The following is a 20,984-nucleotide window of genomic DNA, read 5'->3' as shown; positions in this document are numbered from 1 at the left end:
GAGTTGCTTATCCGCCTAGGTTGGAGCAAAATACCACAACCTCCTGCTAAACCAATTTCTACATGTATACTGCGCATGATTGATTTCCTATGATCCAGCTATACTAATTCGAAAGGAAATACTAGACTTGCAGATTACGAAAGGTTTTAGATCGGATGGGGAAATTTGCCAGGTTGCGAAATTGCAGCAGCCTCATCATCACTGAACCTTGAATGTGTAGACATGCTGCAGCTGTGCTTAGCAGACTAATTATCTGCTGGCATCATGAGTGACTTCGACTTCCTACTCTATTTGCAACAAAAGCAGCAATAGCACCACCTTGTATCAGCAAATAGTCTGCACCGGAAACTGCATCAAGAATCCAACTATCCAGGCTGATGCACCTCTGGCTTCAATCAGTAAGATTACAAAAGAATGATACAAGCATTGACTATCTCCAGTCCCTGCAGTGGCCACACCTCCAACCGGTTTCCCCAAACAACTCTTCAACCCAAGGTGAACAATGACTGTGGATCCATATGCCACACATTTGACAACAAAGATCAGGGCATGGTTCAGAATGGGAACACATCTTACAAGGGACAGTGACAGCAGCAGAATCTATGCTAACTGCATGCTCATGCTGAAAGTAAGACATATCAGAAAGTCCATCTGATGGAAACCCCAACGATGTGTCAACGTTGTCTGTTAAATTAGCAGATCCATCAGGAGGGCCACAATCATCAGATGCAAGCAATTCATTGAAAGAGAAATAGGTCTGAGGTTCAAACTCCATATCATCATACTGGAAATCATCATATTCAAACATCATGCCTTCCTCAAAACCATTTCTGGACGTATCCCATTCAACCTCAACAGGTGTGGATAATTCAACATTAGTGGGGTTGGTGGCAAAAGGAGTGTCTGAATCCTTATCCATTCCTCCATTTCTTCTTACTGGCAGTTTAGCACCCCGTTCTACATTAGCTGGTATTTCTTCTGCAGAAATCATTATGTTTCCTCCAAAAAAATCAGCATTGGAAGGATTGCTTGCAACAGAAGAATCCAAATCATTCTCATTCTTTACATGCCTTCTCACAGGCAATTTTTTAGGGCCCAGCACAGACGTGGTTGCAGCATTCCATTCACAATCAGCTTCTGGGAATTGCTCACTGAATTCTTCTGAGGTAGAAACAAGAAAAGAATAATCATCCTCTAGATATAAGTTGTCCTCCGTTGAAGGCATCACTTGAGTAGACATCTCGTCATCCATACGTAGCTCTGAAATCATCCCAGAACCAAACTCCATATCTGAATTATCTATCTTTAAAGCCTTTGTGCGCGTTCTCTTTTCTTCCAACTGTTTCTTGCTTTCTGGATTCAAATAAGGACAGATAGGTATTCTAGTCCTACGGCATCTAGAACATTTGAACCCCATAACATTGTGAACTTTTGACTCTTCAAGTCCAACAGCATCAGCATGAAACCAATCTGCAAACTCGCAATGCATCAATTATTGCTCTAAACCTAAAAAGAAATGTAACATATATTCAAGATTAACAGAGTAAAAAGAATTCCTCCCAGGAACAAACTTACTTGAACAGGTTTCACAACGGATGTACATCAAATCAGGATTGTACGGATTGTGACAAAGGTGGCAAGCAGGTATGAGAGATTTCCCGTCTGGATTGCCCTTCAGAAGTATGCTTCTGAATCTAAAATCAGTGCCAGTGTCTTCACTCTTCTTTTTCCAAATGACACCTAAGTTGCGGCTGTTGCGCTTTGTTTTTGCTGTGGAGTTCGAGGAATTGCCATGCTTCATCGCAGAAGAATGCTTCAAAGTGGCAATGGAGGCTGATGGACGATTAAAATTACTAACATTTACTCCTTCATTGGCTGATATTGGCTTTGGAAAGTATTTTCCTTGCAGGAGTAAAGGACTTTTTGGAGATTCATCAATGCATTTAGCTTGAGAAAGGGCTCTATTGTGGTTACACTGTTTGCAAGTGTTTGTAGCATCCACTGTTGAACTAACTGTACAGCGCTCATGACAGAGACCTACAAAAAGAGATAATATGGATGAACTTCCAGACCAACTAGCTAGACTGCATAACAACATGATAGTAACTGATACAAGAAAAAGATGATATATTATAGTACCTTGGCACATATTGCACTTGACCGCATTCCTGAGAAAGTGAGATCGCATAAATAAGCGAACATGAGAAAAAGAAGAACAGAAATTTTGATAAATGCATTAAATGGATACCTGAATAGCACATCCGTTTGACATGAAGCACAACAATACTTATCATTGCCATCTCTCTTCTGTACTAGATAAGAGAAGATATCTTTACAAGGAGCCCAAGGAGCCCTTAAGGGTTTTTTCTGCATAAATGCACTTGTAGGTTTGTTTGCTGAAGGGAGATCTTTTCCCATTTTTTCTTCATACTCTTTTATAAGATACAAAGGAATCCGCAACTCAGAAAACCAATATTTTTCCTTTCCATCCTGCGTTTGCTCTACTTCTACTACACTCTTCATCACACGAGATGGGAGATGTTTCTGATTCCCAAAAGCAACACCATACCTAATCTCATTTTCAACAACTCTTTTGTCGCATATGTAAGCATTTCTGAAAGCTGAAGCTTCTGTTTCTGGACCTTTCCCATCTTGGATGCTCTGTTCGGGACGAACAAGGTCACTCCATCTCACATGCATGTCTAGATACCTCACCTGTAAGGGAAAAGAACAACTTTTTCACTAAGATTGAACATCAGAAGAAACACTTGATCAGACGCAGCAAAAGCTTCACAAAAAGGAGCTTAAATCTTTATCAATATATCTCAATCACCTGAAGCGCAAGCTGTGATGTGGTCTTACACATATCAACTGCAGCCCGCCAAACAAGCTGCCTATTTCTTTTGGCAGTCTCAGACCCTTCAGCATAATAAATACCAGGTATCTTTCTTACACCACCTGCAAGAGAATAAGCTATTAATGAAATCTCATGGCATTTATATTTGTATTCCACTGAAATTATGGCAAGACGTAATGGGATATTCCTTCTTTTCGACATGTGAAAAATTGAAGATTTGCAGTACAAAAAAGGTAATGGGGGTATCTCAAAGACACCTTGAAGTGCAGCTTTCTTCACCATCCTTCGGGGTAGAGTCCCTTTCTGGAATATAAACTTAGAAATCAAGCCACCTCTCCACCAAGTGAAGTCAGTTGGTATATCCTGGCTCTCATCAGCAGTGGCTTCAACAATAGCAGCCATTGGTTTCCTACCACGTCTCCCTGGTTTACGCTTTTGAGTTGATCCAGCAACACCAGCAGCTGAATGAGTGACAGAAGACTCAGATGGTCCACCGTCAACAAGTTTTGTCCAATCCATAGAAAATGCAACTAGGCGGATATTCTCCTCAAACTACAAACATAAATCCATACACTACATTCATCAGCACAAAGAACATGACATTCTATAGATAAAAGCATATGTAGGAAGTAATAGATGTCAAATGTTAGGGCATATAACAAAGTATCTATTTTTTGAATTATTCCAAGTTAAATGCAAAGTTCCCAAATAAAGCCACAAATAGCTAGACCTTCCAAATTCTATAGCAGCATATAAATTGCAAAATTCTGTTGGAATTCAAATAATGTGCAACTAAGAAATCAAGGCTGCAACTTAAGCAAATGGAATTTTCCCTTGGTTTCTGGATTTCATACTTCAGACCAAGATTGATAACCACAAACATGATCAAAGCAAAGATCATAAGCACTTAGCCCACTTGCAGCAGAAAGAATACTCACTAAATGAACCAACGACGGGACAAAAATTGCATGTGCAGATATCATGTATATCCTGCATCACATTACTCAAAAGCTGTTCACTGCTGCTCCCTGATGGCAATAACTCCACATCCCCCTTTCTCTTTGCCATGCAAACCTTTCATTATTTTACCACAGTTACTTTGGCTCAAAAGACAAGAGGCAAAATAAGATAAATTGGTTTCTTCAGTAATCCTCCACCAACTCTTGTGTCTTTTAACCTCCCCTCCTAATCCAACGGCTTAGTAAATTTGTTGTATGTTCAGACATGATCCACCTAGTGTTCGTGAGGCTAAGAAAAAATTCCCATAACTAAGCAATGGATTTGCAATGGAGGAACAGATGGTTGTTCGTCTCCCTGAGTTGTTACAAAGAAAGCACCTAGACACCAATTGCATTCCTTTCCTATGTAGCACTTAATGAGTAAGACCAACCCTCTTAACACCATCCACGTAAAACACTTCACTGTCGTAGGTGTTAAGCTTTTCCAAATGAAGTTCCATTGGTATAGTGGCCTCCCAGAGATCATACATTTCTCTTTTGAATGCACTATTAACTGTGAGAAATCCTCCTTTCTATGCTTCCAAAAAAAATCTCTGGCTCTGTTGTGATACCATTGAACAAGTTTCCCAAGTAATGTTGTCACCCTCTCCACTTCCCAATCATTCAGAAATCTCTAGAAGGAAAGGTCCCGCCCCTGGATTGCAACACCTACACACTCTTGCCTTAGGATTGTTGCATATAGTAAATAGATCAGAGAATGGTTCTTATACTCACTAAGAGGAGCTTGATCAACCCATCCTTCTTTCCAGAACTGAATCTTACTACCATTACCTACCTTGAGGTTTTGTGCTTCCAGCAGATGCCACAAGGTCCCTGATAGATTTCCATACTCCAGCTCCAAAGGGTTCTGTGATTGTTTTAGTACACTACGAGCTTGTCTCACAAAACTTTGCCTTGATTAACACCTTCCAAAGGGCAAGTTCCACATCACTGTATCTCCAAAACCACTTCATCAATAAGCTACTCCCTTTGTCCCAATTTACTTGACTTGCTTTCCTTTTTAGTCAGTCCCAAAAAGAATGACACATTTCTATATTAAGTAACAATTTAACTATAAAATGTCTATTTTACCCTTAATGAAATGATTTACAGCCACAAAAATTTCTATCATTCATTTTGGACCACAAGTTTTAAAAGTCTTCCTTTCTTTCTTAAACTCTGTGCCGAGTCAAACTACCTCCCATAAAATGGGACGGAGGGAGTATTATTCTGCAGCCTTAAATTTCTTATTCCCAATCCACCTTGTTTTTGCGAAGTAATATTATTTCCCAGTTTACCAAGCAGTACCCCTTCCCTTCTTTGCAGTCTCACCATAGAAAATTCCTCCTCAACTTATCCAGCTTCTTTACAACTTTGGAAGGGATGGGGACATCACATATGTGAGGAGAGAGTCTAAAACAGAGTTTATTATCTCCAAGTGACAAATATTGAGCCTTCCACCTAGCTAGTTTTTATCTCTGTTTTTTCCACTATGTCTACCCAAATCTCCACTGCCTTGTGCTTGCTTCCCAATGGCATGCCAAGGTAAGTTGTTGGTATATCCTCCGCTCTACACCCTAGAGTATATTTGCCAATTCTTGAATTTGAGGGACCTCCGTGATGAGAAAAAGACTACTTTGCCCCCATTGACCCTCAAACCTGATGATGCTTCAATAACTAGCAGCTGCATTCTGATGTAGCAAATATAGTACTTATAAAATAGTGTCTAGAACAGTCTTGCAACAGGACAATGCAAAAAGAGACGGTTGGCATTTTCCCCTTCATTATTGCACATAAAACATCTGCTACATAATGACATTCCTTTTTTCTTTAATTTGCTTTTAGTTAGATATGCATTATGTGTGATCAGCCACATAAAACAGCATACCTTTGTAAGGTATCTTGATGCTTCCCTGACCAGTTAGTAGGGGTGCACCTCTGGCTATTAATTGCCTTATAGCATTAATCAACATAGAACTGGTCATTCTTTTGCCTAATCCAGATAATGATGTCAGGTATCACATCATTTAAGACCACCTTGTCTAAACCATTCAACAAGAGAGTCATTCAAGAAATCTCTTAATCAAAACAATTTCTTATAAGGCTTATACCTCACTTTGTTCCATTCCAACATCTATAATAAAGGTCCTAATATTTTATCATCAAAGTTGTGTTTCCAATCCAAGTGTCTTGCCAAAACCTTGTAGGTCTGCCATTTCTGACCTTAATCTTTATGTTGGTTTCAAAATCTTGTTATAAGATGCAAATGTGTTTCCTTATGCCTACCTGTGTTACAAGTATTAGAAGGGCTAGCGAATCCCTGGGTTTTGTCTCTATATTTTTCAGAGATCAACATTCTCCACTAGCTCTGTTGCTTCTTCGCCATATCTCCACGACCACTTCATTAGTGAGCTACAACTATGTGTTGCACCCAAGGATGTGGCCTAGTGGTCAATGAAAAGTGGTTGAGAGCCATGAGGTCTCAGGTTCAACTCCCAATGGAGACAAAAACACTAAGTGATTCTTCTCATTTGTCCTAGCCTTGGTGGACAGAGTTACTTAGTAGATGTTGTTGGTAGGAGGTGATGGGTATCCCGTGGGATTAGTCGAGGTACGCGAAAGATGGCACGGACACCATGGTCATCCAAAAAAACCATATTTTCTCAATTATTTATGTCAAGCAGAGACCTTCACTTCTTTTATCTTTCAAAACCATGTTCCCCTTTACCAAGAAAAAATCCTTCCATTCTTTGTTTCCATCCCACAAAAAGTTCTTCCTTGTTCTATGGAGGTTTTTCGTCACAGTAACTGGTATTTAAATTAAAGACCTCACTGTTGATACGAATACCTCTGCCTCCCAAGGATAAGTAATGTATTTTCCACATAACATGTTTCTTTTCACATTTCTTCAATCTTTCGCCAACTGTTTTTCCTTGAATGTAGACCCTAATAAAAGGTATTTTCTAAGGAGATCATCGGTCTGACAACCTAACACATTACCAAGTCTGTGTAAATCTAGCACCTCATTAACAAAAAACACGAGTCTTTTTCTCTAGTTAATCTTCAAACCATTCACAACTTTAAGTAATAAAATCAATCATAGATAACTCAAATGTGACTTCTCTGCTCCACATAACATGAGAGTATTTTTTTCCTGCATACTGAATATGAGAGACTTCCGCCCAGAATAGCCATATGCCCATTCCCAAGCTCCAAAACTCTTAATCAACGGTAAACACAAACCTTATATAGTATTAAACTAAGACCATCATGATCTTCCATAACCAGGTTTTTTTTGTTGTTATTTGTTCTTTCTTGTACTTCAGTTACTTCTTTTTCTGGACTGTTTTTCCTTGATCCGAGCTGGGGGTCTATCAGAAACAGCCTCTCTACCTCTAAGGTAGGGGAAAGGTCTGTCTACCTCTAGTATGTTGTTGAATTTATTATTACAAAAAAAATAAAAACGTAGAGCTACAACATTTACTCCACCAAATTCATTTGTTGTCGAACCCCATACCTTTCACCAAACTAAGAAAGTATGACCAGCTGACATGATCAAAAGCCTACTCTAATGTCCAGCTTGCATATAATCCCCGCCTCCTCTTGTCTCATTCTGCTTCCTAGGCATTCATTTGCAATGAGTATTGTATCCATTATTTGACTGCCTTTAATAAAGGTCATTTGTGTGTCAGCCACCAGAACATTGACCACCCTCTTTAATCTTTTTGTCAACATTTTGAAACATCTCATAGAAGCTCCCTACTAAGTTTAAATTAAGAAATTTTACTGAAATATACGTACTGAATGAGGAGAAAAAAACATGGAATATGGATGAAGATAGCTCTATTATCGTGTATTTCAAAGTGAAAGAAAGATCTATTAATCATATAAGAAAGAAATTTTTAAAAAGAGAAGTCCTTGAGAATAAGGGAGAACCTCCTAGGCCCCTAGTTTTTGTGTTTTTATATCTCATCTGGTGGGATAATCCTCTATGAAGAATTCTCTCTCAAGTTTCCCTAATACTTCCATGGCAAATATACAACATGATCTCAGCTAGTTTATACAGCTCAACATAGACCTCGATTGGGAACTTAATGAATACACTAGCTTGATGTCTCTTCTGAACGAGGCACCACCACTGTGTACCCAAATTGACTATTGACTACTTTTTTCCGAATCCTAATTCCAAAGGTGATTTCTCTTTTGGGAGCCCTCTTTGACAGGCTCCACCATCTTTTCCTAAAATGTGATGTTACTATCTCCAGATAGAGGCATTTCACTAAACTCTAGATGCTCCCTTCCTAAAGTGGATGTGGAGGATATCAACAATCTATTCCTAAAATGTATTGTTACATGTGTGATTTACCTTTTTTTTTCTTTAATTCCCAGGGCATCAAATGAGCTTTGAGCTCCCTGGATTTCCTCCTCACTTGGCAAAAGACAGACATGAAAAAATCTTCCCACAAAAGAACACTATCCCTGTTGTTATATGGTGGGGTCGTGTGAAAGGAAAGATATTCTAGAGTCTTCAAAGAAGGGTCAATATTGTGAACCTTAAACATAAATATATATTTCATATGATGAAGAACACGGATGTACATTTTTGCTACCAATGTTATAGAGTCGGTTGCAAGACATACTTTTCTTAGCTCTTTATATTCTCTACAATGTTCTCTTTATGAACAAACTTACTCCAACATTTTGCTGGCAACATCAATAAAATATTCATATTACCTACCAAAGAGTATACATTTCGAAAGAAATATCCATACAGTCGAAAAAAATATGATTGACACAAAATATAAGTGTGTAGGCTTTTCAACATGAGCTCCTTTAACTTATTTAAACATAGTTATGTTCCATCAATTGTCAGCCATTTTCAGATTCAATTATAAGTGCATCTTCAGTTAAATGAATTACGCTACCAAGTAGCCCCTAACACTACTAGCATAAAGTACTATTCAATGCTCAAAAACAATAAACAAAATACAATTCTTATCAACTAGTATGGTGAATTGAGAAGTGGCAACAAACATTTCAAGAGAAACAATGGGAAAGAAAGTGGACATTACGCTAGCTAACATTAACATATACAAAATTCTGCAAAAGACTTACTTCGAGCAAAAGAGACTTTATCAGACTGCAACCAGAAGCTTGTTCTGCCTGTTTACGCCATTGCTTTCTAAAAGCTGCACTCTGAAAAGGGCCACCTATCAGACCAGTTAAGCTCTCCTCCATCAATATAATATATGTGGCAATACCAGGAAGACTTCCCTCACCACCCTTTGCAGGACGTAGACCACTAAGTATCTTCACAGCCCCCTTAATGGCATTTGATGCTGCAGCATTCAACAAGCACCCTCTCTTACTAGCCACAATAGCCTTACAACTAAGACACCAACTACATCTTTCCCTTGGTACTTCCACGAGCTTCTTTTCTGTATTTGGCCAAAAAAAACGCACTGCTACTGATGAGAAAGCTTTAGCTTGAAGCAGAAAACTTGCAGATATTTGTTTACGCCTATTGTCTGAAACACGAGTCTCAGATCCCTGATTTTCTTCGGAAGAAAGGATAGCTAGACTAGCAGCAGCAGATGCCGCAAATTCTCCATGCAGGTAACTATTTATATATCCTTGAGGTTTGAAAGATGAACCCATGTATAAGCAACCTCTTCCTTGGGACACCATGACACCAGCATAAGTACCATTAATTTGTTCCAAGTAGTTACTGTGGCTTGAAGCATGTATAGCAGTCTTTACCAAATTTGGGCCATCTTGTTCAGTCCACTCAGAAGGAATAAGTTGCTGGTCAGCTGAACCAGTACATGCAATGGATTTCACTTGAATTTGTTCAGATGGAAACGAATCCATAGGTGTGTTACTCTGTCTTGCTATAGAATCAATATTTGCCAGACAGAGACCATCAGGTCGGGAAACTGCACCGAGATTCTCATTCTGCATAGGTTCCATCGGGAAGTTGCCTAGAAGAACATTTCCTGGACCATATCCAGTGACACAACTTGCAGTATTCTCCACCCCAGGACTTTGTGATGACGCAAGGCAACCACCTGTGGTGCCTTCTCCTTGCCTCCTAATTTCAGAAAGGTCACCATTGGGGAATATGATATTGACTGGAAGTTTCCAGTACTGAATAATTCCTTTGCATATTTCCAAATATAAGGAATAATGCTGCACATTGGCATTGAGCGCATGTAGGACCTTGGGTATGTCTTTGTCATAGTAGTATCTGACATTACAGTCTGACCCAGCCAAAGCCTTCAACCTATAAAAGACGATTAAAAATTACATTAAAAAAGAGAACCAGAGGTAGATTTCAGCATGAACTACTTAAGATTAAGGGATTTATATATCTCCACAAAGAATATCCCATAATAAAATACTGCAACTTAACAGAGTCAATAAATATAGAAGTTAAGAGACGTACACAAGTAGATGATTGCAAGTACCCATAAAGACTTGTCCATAGGAATCAACACCAAACACCTCTGATCCTTTCAGAGTTGTTCCCCTTGTAATTTTGGGCTCAAGCTCATTGACTGTGCACTCGGGGCAATACCATGCTCCTTCTGGTATATACATCTTGCAAACACCAATGCACCTACCATGGTAAGATGATGGACAGCCATCACAGCAAAGTAATGTTCCATCCATACCGCAGAGACGGCACTCATCACCATTACCATCTTGATCAGCATCACGAATGGAATCTTGTCCACTAACTTTGGGACCCAAAGAAATAGTATTAGAAGAGACATTTGTTCCACTGTTTTCTTTACTAAGCTTGATGACTTCTTGGTCCTTGCAAGCAGAAGTTTTAGAGTACCGTGGATGCACTCTGCGTGGTCCAATAACTGGGGCAAAAACTGTACTGCCATCCGAATCAATTCCTACCTCTGATTCCTCGCGCATGTCAATTTCTTCTCTTAGCTCTTCAGAATCTAGGACACTGTCGCACAAGATCTGCAGAACTATGAGTTTCCTGCCAGCAGATAATGAGTAGTATTCCTTCTCCAAAGTATGGGGATAAAAACCTTTCCAACCATGTTCATCCGTGTATCCCATTCCCGTTAAATAGTGAACTAGATAAGCAGCCCAAGTCATTGTATCAAGCAAGCTCCAATCAATGTTCCTAGAGCAGGCAGCAATAGTTAAGCTCCCAAAATGTACACTACTAAATTGTATAATTATATAGTAACCTAAATAAGAAATCCTGAAAGCACAACTGCACTGGCTCTTGCTTATGCTGAAATAAATACATTAATTATGCATTTCAAGATGTCTTCCATGAAAAATACAGTGACAGGGAATAGTCAACAAAAGTGAATAACTGCTACTGCTTGCAAAAATGATACATAATCATCAGAAAAAATATTCAAGCACAAGGGCAGGACAAATTGCAGTGGTTGGGGAACAATAAAGGGACTTTTAAAGTAATTGCAGTATATAGGAAGTTGAACCACTAATCATGCAGGCACCCAAATGGCCCTGGAAACACATCTGGATTCTGGAAGGCCAAGATCCCACACAAAGTGGCCTGTTTTGTGTGGTTACTGGCTAAGGAAGCTGCAATGACAGAGGAGAATTTGATGAAGAGGGGGATTCCACAATGCTCTAGATGCTTTTTTTGTGGGGAACCTGAAAAGACAGTCAATCACTTGTTCATCCAGTGCAAGGCCACTGGCCAATTGTAGAGTCCATTCCTAAGGCTCAAAAACATCTCATGGGCCATGCCTGGTAGAATTTCAGAGGCCATGTACAGTTGGGAAGAAGCAGGATCACAAGCAAAGAACAGAAGCAACTGGAAAATCATTCCTGCTACGATTTGGTGGACTATTTGGAAAGAGAGAAATCTTAGAGTTTTTGAGAATAGGGAGAGTAATATGCATCAAGTAAAACTGAATTGTATTCTAACTTTGTGTTTTTGGTTTAATCAGATTTACTCTAATGACAGTCTCTATTATTTTAAGACTCATTATAGGGATAGGACAGTGCCTTTAGAGTTCATTATGTAAATATGGTTTTCAGTACAAACTACAACCCATGTACTGATTTACAGAACTAGAAACAGTTACCAATCTCAAAAAAAAAAAAAAATCATGCACATCCCAAACATACAAACAATGTCATACCACGATTAATTAAGACAACTAAACTGTCAGGAAAGTATGTCATTCAATGCCTTAATACAGGTAAAGTCAAACTGCATGAGGACATACTGTAATGGAACTTCATGTCATAAACCATCATTTGTATTCTTCTTCTGACAAGTTATCTAGCTTTTAGTCTATTTTACTGCGTCATAATCAAGGCATTCTTCAAGTTCAGTGATGTATTTTTTGGAAGGACAGCATGACAGGAAGCACCTCCCAAGGGATTCAAAACCAAAACAACATTAAAGTAAAACTGACTAGAACTAGGTCCAACAGATTTTCGAAAAATATCCTAAATGAAATAGGCAAATATACTCACCTTAGGCATTTTGATGCAAACTCAGAACCATCAGATGACAGCTTCTCAAGGTGACGCCTCAAAACACGCATTAGAGCAACATGAACAGAGTCCAGCAACGAGTTTGGAACAGAACAGCTGAGTGCACCCACAAAGTCATCAAGTCCAAAGGGACTCAGAAACAATGTGGTACTAAATGTCCGTAAAAAGCTATAAATGGACAAAAGGTGTGGTACATACTCCTCTGGAATACCAATATTGCCAGAAGATGGAGGCAGTTCAGGTGCAGGAACAAAAGGTTTTTCCACCTCTGAATTTAAATCCTGCTCCTCGTCATCTTCAGAAAAATTGCTCAGTGAATCGGCATCAGTATCTACTTGCATCTTCTCAAGTTTAACAGGACAATCATTCCTCAAGTCACTCGAAACTGGCACTTCTACAATCCTATCAACTACAGCACTTATCGGCTCAGCCTCAATCTCAACCTGAACAGCAACATCCTTTACCTCCCTACCTGCCACCATTTCATTCAACTTTTTCTTCCTATCCAACCATTCACCAACCAACTCATCCTCTTCAACCAAAACCTCTTTCAATTCACCCGTATCCAAATCTTCACAATCACCATCATCATAATCAACCCTATACAACCCCGAATCATAAAACATAATCTTCCCCAAAAACAACCCATTTCCCTCAAATTCCTTCCTCACATACCTACCCACCAATGATTTTGGCTTCAATCCAACAGCCCTTTTCTTCCCATCCTGATCAACCTCCACATTTGTAACATCCTTTCTTCTCCTTTTCCTCCCTCTCCGTTCTGATCTCACCACACCACCCTCCATTCCACAAACCCAACTCAAATTCCAATCCAATTCACACCATAAACCAAAAAAATCCAGCAAAATCAAAATCTGGGGTTCCTTCCCTCACTCAACAATCGCACTGTCCCAACAAAATCCACTCAAATTTTAGCCTTTTACAAATTCTTCCTTCAGATCGCAAAAACCCAACAAAAAAAACAAACAAAAAATCAGCAAAATCTTACCATTTTATACAAATCTAAAACTACCCTTTACAGAAAAATGGAAGTTCAACAAACATAAACACACAAACACCATATAAAACACATAAAAATCTTACCTTTTCAAGAAAAAACCGCAAGCACCGCCATTGAAAAGCCAAATGGGATAATGAAAATGTATAGATAAGAGAAAGGGGAAAAGGGGTTATAGCCCTAAATACCAAAAGGCAAAATCAAGATTCTTCAGTAGCCAAAGTTTAATGGTGTGGGCTTTCTGGATATTATTTTCATTACCCAAACCATAACTCAGTTGAGTCAATAATTCAAAAAATTAGTCATTTCAATGTTTTGATTGTTTTATGAGGAAAATATTTTTCACTAACTAGTTATTTTTTGTTATAATTATCATGATATTGGGCGATAGTTATTTCAGAAAAATAAATTATTTAAATATTTGATTATTTTATGATGAAAATAATTTTCACCGAATAGGGAGGGAAATGAGTTTCCTCGCTTTTTCGGTGACAGTTATTTTCCATTATGACTATTATAGTTTTGGCGATAGTTATTTTTTGTTACAAGTATTATATCGTTCGGCTACGTATAACGGCTCCAACCACCATTTAAATGTTACTTTTTGGTACTTGTTTTTTATTTGAGTGATATTTGATTTATTAACGTTATTATTGATCATTAATAAATAAGTTACTACAGATAATTATCATGAATCATTATATATTTATTTTAATTAAAAAGTATGTTCATCATTTGGCAGAGTGAAATGCACTTCTATAAAGCAACATAACATTACTTTATATCGCAGTAGAATGCATGAAGGAAACTTTTACTCATTAAATTGTGTATTTTTTTCTATATAAACACACGTTGATACCTTTTACGGTAAATTGTAATACTTTCTAATGAGTATCATTTTTGAGTTATGTAAAAATTGTAGTTGTGATTATTCTTTAAGATATTCAAACTCAAACATAATTAAAAATTATAATACGCAACTATAAAATGTATCATAATAACTCGTAATTGTATACGAGACATTCAAATAACTTACACAACTATATCGTCGTATTAGGAATAACATGTATTTGATCATCAAAAATTCTACCAAATACATGTTAATTCTCTAATAATTAACTTATATTTCTTAATACTAGCGTAGACCTACCTAATAAGTTGCATAATTATGTAAATAATTTGTATACCGTTAAAATTCAGAAGATTTAATTATAATATACATTTATGAGTTAATATTGAGAAAAAATAATTATTATCCAGAAAAATTCAAATAATACATGTCAAAACACAATTATCAACAATTGTATATATTTACCTATATTGATTACAGCGGGAACCGTTGGAATTCATCCATCCTTAATCAAAAATCTCAAAATTCAAATCCCTATACATATATATTATAACGCAATAAATCTAATTTAATCGACCTTAATATAAATACCTAACACAAAAAACAAAATTGAAGTAATAAAAAGGTGGTGGGGACATAAAGGGAAAAAAAAATAATCACCATGTAGTGAGTCAACTCGGTTTCATTTTAATTTTCATTAAACTTTTTTTTTTAAAAAAAACTTCTCCATTACACCTAACAAATAGCAGCAAATTTATTGGCGGGAACAAAATGCTTTAATAATTTTGTGTTACCCGCCAAACATCTTTGTAACTTTTAAAAATATATCCTAAAATATTTTGCACATTTTAGTATTCTTTTGGAATTTTACATTGATTGTCATATTTTATTTATTAGTATGTCCTATGCTAAGTAACAAATACTCAATTAAATTATGTTTAATACATTGATAATTCTTAAATTTGTTAGTAATTTTTTTTTAGATATTTAAAATACAAATTATTTTAACTAACACATGATGAAGTGTTCATATTATCTTGTGATAAACTTAACTATTTAATAGACGCTTCAAATATATGCATTTTTTTCATGTGTTCAATCAAAAAAATTTACTTGGACCCTTGAACACATCGTAAGTGTTCTTTTTAGACATGGGGTGTCGGGTATCAAGTCATTAAATATCAGAGTTGTATCTTTTTATTTTTATTAACATTAAAATGTTTGAATTAATAATTTAATTGCTCGAATCTCAAAATATGTATTAATATTTAGATGTATGAAAAAAATACACATTTGAATATTAATATATATTATAATTTATATACTAAATAATTAAGACTGGTGATTAAATTTTCAATATTTAAATATATAAAATTGACTTTATTTTAAACTTAATAAACGTAAAATTCAACAAAATACGAAATCGATCTAATACTATATATATATGTGTGTGTGTGTGAGAGACAATTGACGATGGTGATGATTGTCATGGATGCTAATTGAAGTGATGTTGCCTAAGGGTGGCAACGGAACCGGGAGGTTCCGGTTCCGATTCCGGTCCGTTACCGATTCCGTCTCGGTTCCGGATAGTACCGGTTATATCCGGACTTGTTCCGGTCCGGGAGGGGTAACGGGACGGAAACCGGGATTTACCGGTCCGTCCTGGTCCGGTTAGTCCCAGTTCCGGTCCGGTTCGGAACTTTTTTTTTTTTTTTTTTTAATCTGAAAATTTGAAAAATAGTCGTTGAGAGCCGTTGGGCAACGGGTTTTTGGCCCCACCAACGGCTCTTTCACCCCATAATCCCCCATTTACACCTCCCTATCCCCCAAACTTTTTTTAATACCCCAAACTTCTTAAAACTACATTTTCAACCTTTTTTTTAAACTATAAATACCCCTAATCTTTCATTCTTTTCACTCACAAAAATATCTTATAATCTCTCTACTCTCTACTCTCTAAATTCTCTTATTCTCGACTTCTCGTTAAAATTACGAATTTGATCTTTGGAAATTGGAGCTTCAAAATTCAACTTTCAATTTTCGCCTTCCGGTCATACACGTCTACTTTTTTAAGTAGACGTTTGGTACATTCGTTTCAACTCACTTTTCATTTAGTTATTTATTTGTTTACATTTAATTATTTATTTTGTGAGTAATTAATCTCTAGTCTCTACTTATTTAGTTGTTTATTTGTTTAAAACTTTGCTAATCATTTTCGTATTATATATAATTTGCTCACTTTTTATATTTTGAATATGGATTTTGGAAAAAACATTATTGAAAAGGGTAAAACAACCATAGTTAATTCGTTCACTAATTTATCTAGCTCAAAATCCAAGAAAAATAAAAAAACCGGTAGTACTTCTCAATCTAAAACTAAAAAAACTTCTCAATTAAGAATAAATACGGATGATTATACGCATGTTGATGAAACTGTTTTTAATATTGATAGTAATAGTGGATTAGATCCTTATCATGAACATTTACAAAGAAGATTTGGTAATTTTGAAGAGGAATTACCTGAAGTGAACATGATGTTAATGATTATGTTGATAGTTTTGATAATAATGTTGATGAATATGATGATGATGAAACTGAGCCACCGTCGGCTACTAGTCCCCCTCCCAATCCCTCTTCCCCGGCTCCCGCTCCCTTTCGTTGTCCTGCTCCCATTCCCCCCGTGCATCCTAGGACTAAGGTAGAACGCGCTAAAAAATCAGTTGTGTGGCAATTTATGACTCAGAATGAAGATAAAACACAAGCTATTTGTAATAAATGTAAACATAGAATGAATCATAAAACTGTAGGAAAACAGGGTGGGACGGGACATTTGAGTAATCATTTAATGTCATGTTGTAAAAATAAATTTTTGCATGCTAAAGCTGTAGCCGAAGCTAAAAAAAATGGTACCACCCTTCCTGAAAATGTAGGAGTAGATGGCTCTAATATGGTCCAAACACAATTAAATCCTTCTAATGTTTCTGGTTCTAGTATACAACGGTCATATAGTAGAGAAAAAGATCTTGAAGAATTAGCTAAAATGATTGTTGTTATGGGTTTGCCATTTAGTTTTGCTGAAAATCCCGGTTTTATTCATTATATTCAAATTATGTATAATCCACATTTTAAAGGTTTTACTAGAAATACAATTAAAAAGGCTATCTTTGATTATCAAGCTCAACATTTTCAATATCTTCGTTGTTTATTTTATTATAACAATTGTAAAATAGCTATTACTTCTGATATGGGTCGTAGTGTAAATGGTAATGATTATTTCACAATTACTGCGCATTGGATTGATGAAAATTGGACTTTGCAAAAAAGAATTTTAGGTTATAAATGTTGTGAAATGCATAAAACCGGTAGTTATATAGCTCAAACAATTATAGATGTTTTGCAAAACTATGAAATTTGTGATAAAATAAGTAGTGTCACATTAGATAATGCTTCTAATAATAGTAATGTTGTTGAAATACTAAAACCATCTCTTTGCCCTATTTATATTGATGGTTTTCATATTAGGTGTGCTGCACACATATATAATTTGATTGTTAGAGATGGTATAGCAATATATGATGATGGTTGCACAAAAGTTGAAACTGCATGTCATTTTATTTTTTTAAATGTCAAGTTAAGTCTAGACGTAGAGATTTTGAAAATCGTTGTCGTGAATTTAATCTTCCACCTAGAAAAATTCCAAAATCAGTGTGTACTAGATGGAATTCTTTATTTGAAATGCTTGAAGTTGCTTATGAATATAGGAAACCTTTACAAATGGTTTGGAATGCTCATAATTCAAATATGACATATAGACTTGATGATAATGATTGGAATGACATAAAAGAACTTATAGAATTCTTAAAAGTTTTTTATTTAACTACAAAAAAAATATCTGCACTTTATTATCCAACTATTTGCTCTGTTTTACCTAATATTTGTGCTATTTCTACTAAATTTTATAAATTCAAAAATAAACCAAGATTTGAACAATCTGTTAAGAAAATGATTGAAAAATTTTAAAAATATTTTATTCCTATTCCTCAAATTTATTTAACTGCTTGTTTGTTAAACCCACATTACAAAGATGAAGGTGCATCACGAATGGTTGATAAAATATATTTTAATTTGGGTATTGATAGTGAAGATGATGAAACACCTAGTTGTCAAAATGTTAAAGATAGTATAAAAATTGAAGCTAGAAAATTGTACGACTTGTATAATTCTAATATAAGGAATGTAGTACATAACGAAGAGCCTCAAAGTTCTAGGAGTAGATATAATAATGAAGATGATATTGATGATATGATAGATTGTATTATTGAACTTTCTCATAATGATAGAAATGATTTTGATGCATATATTAATCAAAATACAGAACCTACTACTATTGATCTTCTAGAATGGTGGAGCAATCGCGGCAAAGGATTTCCAAAACTACAACCGGTTGCTCGAGATGTGTTAGCTATTCAAGCATCTTCAGTAGCTTCGGAAGGCGCTTTTAGTGCAGCAAGATTTCAAATTGGAGAGCATAGATATTCATTAGCAGCAGATAGCTTGGAGATATCCGTACTATTTAGAGATTGGATTAAGGAGTTATGGTCGTCCACCTCTACCGACCAAATTTGAAAATGACGTTGATGAAATAATGCTAGATTTTAGTGATGACGGCATTGATGCAATGGAAGAACTAGCTAATCAACCAATTCCAGAGCATGTTACTAGAGAAATGTTAAATGATTTAAAAAAAGATTTCCTTGGTAGCATGAACTATTAAATTTAAATGTCTATTAGTATGAGTATAATAATTCGAGGTCTAATTCAAACAGAACCCTTCCTAGAAGGTGGCTGTGTAGATTAGATTTTTTAATACTCTACTAATATTTTGTAACTCAACTTGTACTATTTAATTAATATTAATAAAAGTATAGGCTATTCGCCTTAATTTTTTTTTATTATTGTCTTCAAAAGTTCAAATTTAACTTTTAAAGTGTGAAATTTAAACTTTTATAGTTTTAAAGTTTTAAATTTTCAAACTTTTAAAGTGTGAAATTTAAACTTTTATAGTTTTAAAGTTTGAATTTAAATTTTCAAACTTTTAAAATTTAAACTTTAAAGTGTGAAATTTAAATTTTTATAGTTTTATAGTTTTAAAGTTTATAATTCAAGTTTAAATTTTCAAACTTTTAAAGTGTGAATTGTGAAATTTAAACTTTTTATAGTTTTAAAGTTTGAAATTTGAATTTAAATTTTCAAACTTTTAAAGAGTAAAATTTAAACTTTTATAGTTTTAAAGTTTGAATTTAAATTTTCAAAGTTTTAAATTGTGAAATTTAAACTTTTATACTTTTAAAAGTTTGTATTTAAAACTTTAAAAGTATAAATTTTTAAGTGTAATATTCCTAATTTTTTAATTTTAATAAAAAAATATAATTTATAACGGTTGGACCCGGTTTCTGGTCCGGTCCGTTACCGGTCCGAGACGGGTACAGGTATTTTTTTCCGGAATTACCGGTTCCGGTCCGTCCCGGTTCCGGTCCGTCCCGGTTCCGGTTCGGTTCCGGCCCGTGGTGCCCGGTTCCGGAACGTCCCGGTCCGGTAGTTCCGTTACCAGTTCCGTTGCCACCCTTAATGTTGCCTAGTAAAGGTGTTGGGAGTAGTAGTTAGTGATGAGGCGACAATCAATAGTGGGTAATGGTGGTACATAGTTGGTAGTGGCAATTGAAATTGTGGTAAATAGGTGAAAATTAATGGTGATGGTGAATGATGATGGTTGACAATATATCATATTCGTTGATGATTACGTGTTGTTGTTAGTGATCAAAGATTATTGTTGTGATAATAGTGATTAGTGGTAATAATTGCAAATGATAGTCAATTATGTTGATGACTGATTGTAAGTAATGGTGATTATGGATGATAATAGTTAATAATGGTGGTCTCGATAACAATAGATGATAATTGGTGGTGAATTGACGAAATTAGTAAAATGTTTGATTAACATTAAGACCTTCGTTAAATTTAAACGAATGAAAGTTTTTAATCTTTGGATAACTTGTTTTTTCTTACCCCCCCCCCCTCTCCCCCTTCCCCCGGAGCTTGTACCCATTTTATATTTTTTTGGTAATTTGAATGCATAAATTTAGGATTGAAGGTGAAGTGTATTTATTATTTGAATAACTCGCTCTTATCCAATAGCTTGTTTGGATAATTGTTATATAAATATATATATATATATATATTATTACCTTAAATTAAATGCAATATTATAAATTAGTTGTTAAGTAGCGATAAAAATTGCGATTTGTGTAAAAAATTATTTGAAGTAATCACGTCGTTGATCTTTTCTTCACCTCATTATTAAATAAATGTATTTTACCATATATCCAACATTTTCTTATAATAATTATGTCCAATTTTTTTTTTTTATGATATTGTTAATTTTTTTAAAAAAGTTATTAATGTGTAATACTATAAACAACACAATAAATAAATAAAAATAGTAACCTTCTAAATATATATTGGTCATATACATGTATCATGTGATGCATCAATTATATATGATGCTAACAAAGCTAGAATTCCAAATTATGGCTCCGCAATACTACTATTATGAAGTTGCTAGCAAACATATTTTGGTGAATGAATCAAATAAAAGAAACCAAATAAGCATGTATTACGTAATCTACGATCACTTAAATTTTCAATAAATTTTATTTAAATACTTAGATTATAGTCTGTTTTAATCAAACA

At 35.4% G+C, this 20,984-nt stretch overlaps 2 protein-coding genes across 2 annotated transcripts in view; one reads left to right on the top strand and one right to left on the bottom strand.

The window, feature by feature from the left end:
• Positions 1-297: 297 nt before the first annotated feature.
• LOC125818109 (DDT domain-containing protein PTM-like) lies at positions 298-13,650 on the bottom strand. Its single transcript, XM_049497635.1, has 10 exons — positions 13,471-13,650; positions 12,346-13,319; positions 10,301-11,005; positions 8,971-10,138; positions 3,115-3,409; positions 2,834-2,958; positions 2,249-2,715; positions 2,140-2,168; positions 1,576-2,037; positions 298-1,470 (listed from the first exon to the last, which is right to left on the bottom strand). Exons 2-10 carry the CDS (start codon positions 13,170-13,172, stop codon positions 431-433), a joined length of 5,118 nt encoding a protein of 1,705 aa, XP_049353592.1. The 5' UTR covers positions 13,173-13,319; positions 13,471-13,650; the 3' UTR covers positions 298-430.
• A 542-nt stretch (positions 13,651-14,192) lies between these two features.
• Positions 14,193-20,984, top strand: part of LOC125818164 (uncharacterized) — a 231,733-nt gene continuing 224,941 nt past the window's right edge. Inside the window, exon 1 of the mRNA XM_049497703.1 lies at positions 14,193-14,204. The gene's annotated coding sequence lies outside the window, so the exon portion shown is untranslated. The remainder of the gene's footprint in view (positions 14,205-20,984) is intronic.

This window comes from Solanum verrucosum, unplaced genomic scaffold (genome assembly GCF_900185275.1).
Source record: "Solanum verrucosum unplaced genomic scaffold, falcon-dt-bn FXZP01000253.1, whole genome shotgun sequence".
Lineage (NCBI taxonomy): Eukaryota > Viridiplantae > Streptophyta > Magnoliopsida > Solanales > Solanaceae > Solanum > Solanum verrucosum.
This window is presented reverse-complemented; position numbering and strand designations above follow the sequence as displayed.